Source organism: Peromyscus maniculatus, chromosome 1 (assembly GCF_049852395.1).
Source record: "Peromyscus maniculatus bairdii isolate BWxNUB_F1_BW_parent chromosome 1, HU_Pman_BW_mat_3.1, whole genome shotgun sequence".
In the NCBI taxonomy this organism is placed as follows: domain Eukaryota; kingdom Metazoa; phylum Chordata; class Mammalia; order Rodentia; family Cricetidae; genus Peromyscus; species Peromyscus maniculatus.
Window position 1 is genome coordinate 55,506,217 of NC_134852.1, and position 6,834 is coordinate 55,513,050.

General features: G+C 45.7%; 1 protein-coding gene and 1 pseudogene across 1 annotated transcript; one reads left to right on the forward strand and one right to left on the reverse strand.

Moving 5' to 3' along the window:
* Positions 1-212: 212 nt before the first annotated feature.
* Positions 213-1,092, forward strand: LOC102915214 (pyrroline-5-carboxylate reductase 1, mitochondrial pseudogene; annotated as a pseudogene).
* Positions 1,093-2,041: 949 nt separating this feature from the next.
* On the reverse strand, positions 2,042-5,321 carry LOC102915515 (serum amyloid A-3 protein-like). The gene is made up of 4 exons (XM_015986324.3): positions 5,273-5,321; positions 4,638-4,732; positions 2,657-2,795; positions 2,042-2,306 (listed from the first exon to the last, which is right to left on the reverse strand). Exons 2-4 carry the CDS (start codon positions 4,726-4,728, stop codon positions 2,168-2,170), a joined length of 369 nt encoding a protein of 122 aa, XP_015841810.3. The 5' UTR covers positions 4,729-4,732; positions 5,273-5,321; the 3' UTR covers positions 2,042-2,167.
* Positions 5,322-6,834: the final 1,513 nt, after the last annotated feature.

Sequence of the window (6,834 nt, forward strand, 5' to 3'; positions counted from 1 at the left end):
ATCAAGCCACTCTCTTTTAAAAAAAAAGAAAAGAAAAAGAACTTGGGATGTTGATTCTTATGCATAATCCCAGCAATTGAAAAGCTTGAGTGGAGGATTAAAAGCTCAAAGCTAACCTGGACTACATACCCCGCTATAAAAAAAGAGAGAGAGAAAGAGAAAAAAAAGCAGAGGACTTCATAGCAGCCAGTGTTCTGATTGCTCATGAGATAATGTCCAGCTCCCCGGCCGTGGACCAAGCCACAGTCTCTGCCCTCTGGAGGATGGGGTGAACCTGACACCCCACAAAAAAGAGACAGTGTGTCACAGTGGTGTGCTCTTCCTGGCTGTGAAGCCATATATCACCCGTTCATCCTGATGAGGTTGGTGCTGACATTGAGGTCGGGCACATCACGGTGCTCTCTGTGGCAGACGCTATCATCAACTCCATTGAAAAGAAGCTGACAGCTTCCAAAGTCATCCACTGTGTGGCTGACACCCCAGTTGATGTGCAGGAGGAGGGTACTGTGCATGCCACATGCACTTATATTCAGGTGGAGGATGGCCAGCTCAGAGAGTGGCTCATGGGCAGTGTGGACTTCTGAACAAAAGTGGAGGGAGATTTGACCAATGCTGTCACAGGGCTCAGTTGTCACAGCACTCAGTGGCAGCGGCCCTGCCTATGCTTTCAAGCCCTGGATGCTCTGGCTGATGGTGATGTGAAAATGGGGCTTTCAAGGGGCCTGACAGTCTGCCTTGGGGCCCAGGCCCTGTTGGTGTCAGCCAAAATGCTACTAGACTCAGAACAGCATACTTGGCAGCTCAAGGATAGTGTCTGCTCTCCTGGTGGGGCTACCATCCATGCATTGTGTGTGCTGCAAAGTGGAGGCTTTTTGCTCCCTGCTTATCAATGCCGTGGAGGCCTCCTGCACCTGCACATGGGAGCTGCAGACCATGGCTGATCAGGAAACCCTGTCCTCTGCTGCCTTCCAAAAGATTCTACTGGACAAGGTGAAACTGGACCCCTCTGCTGGGGCCTCTCTGTCTTCTTCTGCCTATGTTAAGGCCTGCAGCCTGGCCTTAGCAAGCAAGAATTTATATGTATATTATTAATACAAACTAGTTTACACCTCAGCAAAGGAGTGGGTGAGAGATGGAAGAACTCCTGGGACTAGGCCACCGAAGCAAGGAAGGGACCAACAGGAGACCAGAATTGGAGGAGGCAGCTAATGACAGAGGACACAGCTGCCCAGATAAAAAAGGACTACCTGAGCCAGCGTGACCCGGGGAAGGTTATGGTTTGGTAAAGGAACAACATGGGATATCTGAGCCCCAGTTTCCAGGATTGGAGAATCTTCAGGGATTGTGTAAAGGGAGCAGCCCCAGGCTATACCTGGGGCCTGGAGCTGGTCACTGCTGGAGTCAGTCCATCATAGGTCAGCATACTTTTGCTTTTTGATAATTTCTTATAGGCTGTGGGAGGGAGATGCCAAAGCTTTTCTATTCCAGAGACATATTGCAGAATATGTTGTCTTCTCTCCAGAATTAATTTTACAAAATAGGAGTGACTTGTCTTTTTGGGGGGTTAACATTATCTATAAAAACATCTAGATCTGAGGCTTTCTTTGTGGGAAGCATCAAGTCTATTAAAACAATTACAGGATGGCTTTGATTTCATCTTCAGTCTTTGTGAGTTATATTTTACTAAGCAAGAATTTATTAATTTTTTTTATAGGAAGGACATGGGGTTGGAAGGGCCTCACACATGCTAGGCAATCACTCTGTTATTAGGCTATATCCTTAGCCCAGAATGTGTTGGTTTTTATCTAGTTTTTAACTTTATAACCAAAATAGTACACAATGCTTTCTTGCTATCTGCCTGTGTTTGAGGGAGATACATAATATATGTTTTGGTCCATGTATAGACATATAGAGTTATACTCCAATTCTAATCTTTTCATATCTTTCTTTAAAAAAAAAACAGTGGTGTTTCTTGATCATTCCCATGGCCCACAATCCTCAATATGACTGCCCTGTGCTATTTCAAATGACAGTGACAAGCTACATTTCACAAGTATTTATTCAACATTTTGGGGTGCTTAGGGATCCAGAGTTTAGGAACTAATGCAATTCAGTAATTGCCTCTTTCCTTGAGTCTGCTTGGCTGGGAACAACATGAAGAGAAAACTCAGTATTTATTAGGCAGGCCAGCGGGTCGGAAGTAGTTGGGGTCTCTACCACTCCGACCCCATTCGTTGGCAAACTGGTCAGCTCTTGAGTCCTCTGCTCCACGTCCTGTGAACCTCTGAATACCCTCTCTGGCATCACTGTAATCAAGACAGACAAGAAGACCCATAATCAAGCTGATGGCAATGGCCCCACCCTCTGGACTCCCTTCTTCCAGAGATGGCCCTAAGAGGAGCCCAGGAACACCAGGGAAGGAGAGGATGATACTGATCCTGCCTGAATAAACATCTGCTCGACCCAGGAAGTCACCCTCATGATGGATGAGCAGCACCAGGGGAGAGAGGGTGGGGCATCATGCATCATTGCCAACCACTCCCAGTACTATGCACAGAAAAGAGGACAGTTAATGGGCAGTGTGCACAGGATGCAGAGGAGAGCCCCTCCTGACTGTGCAGAGCAGTCAAGCTCTGCTTACCGAGACCTCTGTTACCTGATCACTTTAGCAGCCCAGGCTCCTCCTGGTCCCCTTTGGGCAGCATCATAGTTCCCTCTAGCATGGAAGTATTTGTCTGAGTTTTTCCAGTTGGCCTCCTTCATGTCAGAGTAAGCCCGCCACATGTCTCTAGTCCCTGGAGGGTTAGGAGAATGATGAGGAAGATTGCATTTAGGCAAAAGAGTGGGTTAAAACTTCTGTCCAACTCATCCCATTGACTTTGGCCTTTCACAAACCACAGAACTGTTGCTGGCTTGAAAAGAATAGTTCTTACTTCCCCATGCCTTGCAAGGAGAAGTACTTTTGGAGCAAGTTTTATTCTAAGGGATTCCTGACTTAACTCTGTTGATGTTGGTCTTTGGCTGCTCCAAAAGTATAAAGGAGAGATGCTCTCTAGGGGATGTTTCATCATGTGATGATGAAGCTCTCTCTGAAATGGCCCAGGGAAACTTCTGTCTATGGTGTGAGACATGAGTCCTCTTCCTTTCCTCCACTCCTCTCTCTTTTTCTTCCATTTCTTTCCTTTCTCTTATGTTCTCTTCCTTTAGAGAGAGCATGCATCTCTATATAACCCTAGACAGCCTGAAACTCACAATCCTTCTGCCTCAGCCTCCCAAGTGCTACAATCACCACTGCAGCCACAGCTCTCTCCTAGCACAGGCCATGGGAGAAACTGCTCTCCAGGCAGAGTGAGTGCTCTGACCCCACAGAATGTCCAGGATCTATTGCAATGTGAGCTGTTCTCAGCTCTCCATCAGCAGAGACAACAGTGAGTTCTCTGATACAGACAGAAACAAGCTGGATGATGAGAGACTCTAGGTGGCAATGGGCACACTAGGTTTGAAACGTCTACATCCTCTCCAAGAACAGGGAAGGGTATAAGCCACCTTGGTGGTTATGCAGAAAACCTGAGAAAATGCACGTGGGATGTTCATGGAAGATGCTCAGTTTATCATCTCATTTATCTGCTTCTCAGGAAGGTGCCACAAACAGCAGAAGGTGTAAACCAAGGACAGCTGTGGTGAGCTGTGCACTGAAGGACAGATCCAGCTAACATTAGATGGGAAATATCTTCAAAAGTGACAAGTTAGGAGAAAAGGGAAAGCCCAATATCTAGGTTCGTTTAATTTTTATTGTGCTGTGGCTGGCGGGATGTACTTTCCTTGGTGACAGTTTCTTGTCCATGTCTCAGCCCCAGAAGACCTATATTCCAGGTAAGCAAGTCACAGTCTTCTGTGGGTGGCAGGGGATCTGGAGTGTCCTTCACAGACAACTGCCTTCCCCAACCCATGACCTGCCGCTTCTCAGGTCAACAGTGAGTGTGTGCTCATGAAGTCCTCTCTCTGTCCAGGGAGCTGTGTTTTGGATTATGAGGAGCTGGCCAACCTGGGCTAACCTCTGTTCTTCCAGAGGTTTTTGTTGTTGTTAGATAGCTTATTATGCTTTGTGCCTCGGTTTCCTTAAAAGATAGGTGTGGCACTACACCACAAGATTAATTTAAAAACTAATTCATTTCCACACATATTGGACAACGCCTTTTCATTGTGTGAAGAGTTCAGTTAGCCTTGGCTGCTGTCACTGTGGACTGGGGACTGCACTGGTTCTCCTGTGCCTGGCCTAGAACACTCTACCCTTGGGATGTACTTCAATTCACAGTCACCAGACATAGACGTGAGCTGCCACAAGGGGGCAGCAGATCCCCTCTTTTGTTGGCGAATCTGCAACTTTCAAGTACAGACTGTTCCTACATTCCTGTGGGAAAGCTGTTGTACAAACATTACGTGTTCTCAGGCTTGGGATCCTCACAGAAAAGGGTAAACACTGACCAGAAGAGTTCAGAACTACATGGGAAGAGCAACGCAGCTTGTCTATCCATGGAGACTTCACAAGCACGTTATCCCTTAATTATGTGGTCCCTGCTCTGGTAAATACTTGGAACTCACAAATGCAACCACCTGTCCCCATCCTTTGCCCTTACCTTGACCAGCCTCTTTCATGAACTGGAACCATCTTTGGCTGTCAACTCCCAGGACCAAGAAGCAAAAACTGATGGCAATGGATAGCTTCATCCTGCTGTAGGGCCAGAAAAACACAAGGATGAATATGCCATTTCTTGGGGCGGTGGATGCGTCTGTAATGTTGAGCTGTCCTTTCATGACAATAACCAATCCCTCTGGATTTTATACATAAACCCACACACGTGTAGAGGTAGATGATATAAGTGGATTCCAGGGCGCTATCTAGCTCCCCATTTCCACATTTCATTAGACTGCCACTGACTGAGAGTTTGCAAATAGACCATTAGCATAAAGCACATAGCATTCTAATCTTGCCAGCCAAAACCCAACTGTATAGGAAGTTTCCAGAGAGGCGTGTAGGGGCCTTATAACCATCATAGACCTCTGCATTCTATCTGTAGAGGGCTGACTCCACCCTCCCCTGAATTCACACAGAAGCATACAACAAATCTCCATGATAAAAGTATCGCCTCCAGTGAATTCTAATTCATCTAGTAGATTCAGGAAAGAGACAGAGCAGGAAAACACAACAAGTGAATGCTGGCGGGGAAAAGAATCTGCAAAGAGCAAATGTTGGAAAGTTCTGACAACTCACCCTGGGCTGTCAGTTCTTGCCGAGACTCCTGGTGAGTGGCTTGTGTCACTTGTTGAGGAGATGTGGCTGAGGCTATCTATATATACTGTCACTCAGTTAGTGGAGCAATCCCCTGTTTCATCTTGCATAATCCCACTTGGCCGTAATTTATCTTTCAGAACATAAAGATTTCTCTTCACACACAGGTCTGCTTTTCCCAGATTGCACAATCTGGCCATTTTCAGGAATGTAGCAAGTTGGGCTTTCAGAGTCTTCCCCATCCTAACTGGGAATAATCACAATGAGTACTTTCCATCCAATCATGTAGTGCCAATTTCTAAGGGAGGGATGTTAATATTGCAAAAAGAAATCTGAATATGTACTGAATCATGGAGGTGCCCGGCAACTCCAAAGGCTGAGCTAAAGTCCTTTCAAAGCATAGTTCAGAATTAAGCTGGGCCTAGGAAACAGGAGAAAGGAAGGTGGAAACTGACATTTAACATCCACATAGGTAAACTCAACACTGGGAGCAGACTTCTCCAGACGCAAGTGTATTTATTCTTGAGCAGTTGCTATGGAAAATAAGGGAACATATTAAATTCAGATACTGTGATAAACCAGGAACACGAAACAGCAGTACAGGATTTACTTCAAAGTTGTGAAGAAATAACACACCACAAGCAAGCACGAGGAAGGCCCACTGGCTGTGAAATTATGCTAACAGTGGGTTCAGGCAGGAAGTGCAGGGCGCAACAGAGGAATGCTGGGAGGTAGTACCAGGAAACAGCGGTTGGAGCTAGAAAAGCAACACCAGGTTTTGCTCCATGCATTTGTCTTGTGAAGAAAATCCATTCAGGCAATCAGGGAACTACAGCTCAATTTGTATCCCCACCCCTTTATTCAACAGAAAAAATTAAATACGCTGACTTCCCTAGAGAAGGAAGGGGTATCGATAGCTACAAGATGGTGGATATGATGAGGGCATCACATTTGTTCCTCTGTTCTAAGGGACCCGGGGCTGGAAGCCTGAGGACAGTAGTAAGGCCAAAAGACCCACCCAGAAAGAAATAGCTCGGGGTTTGTTTTATTTTTGTTGTTGTTTTTTTTGTTTTGTTTTGTTTTTGTTTGTTTGTTTTTTGTTTTATGTTTTTGCCTGAAATTGTTTGTTACCAGAAGAGGAATGTTAATATTTCAATGGAGAAACAAGCTGATGTAGAGAAACTGTAAGCTGGAAGACGGTACCTAATAGCCAGGAAGAAGGGATAACAGCCAAAGAGAATGGAAGTGAAGAGCTTTTTGTTGGACTACAAAGAGGGCAGTATGGTGGTGGAGGATGTGGGTAAAAGTGATGCAGGATGAAGCAGGTCAGGCCAGGGTGGGCACCATGTTTGAGAATCGTCCTAGATTAGAGCTGTTGGGAATGAAGCCTCTTTCTAGGTTTGTCCTTTGTTTTAGTTGTTTTGGGCACTATGACATGAGAGCTGTAATGGAAAAACTGTCAAATGATGTCTCTTTAGTCTCTTGGTCCTTAGCCAAGGCACTGCCAAGCCACATTTGGCTACTCCTTACATGACTTCCATCCC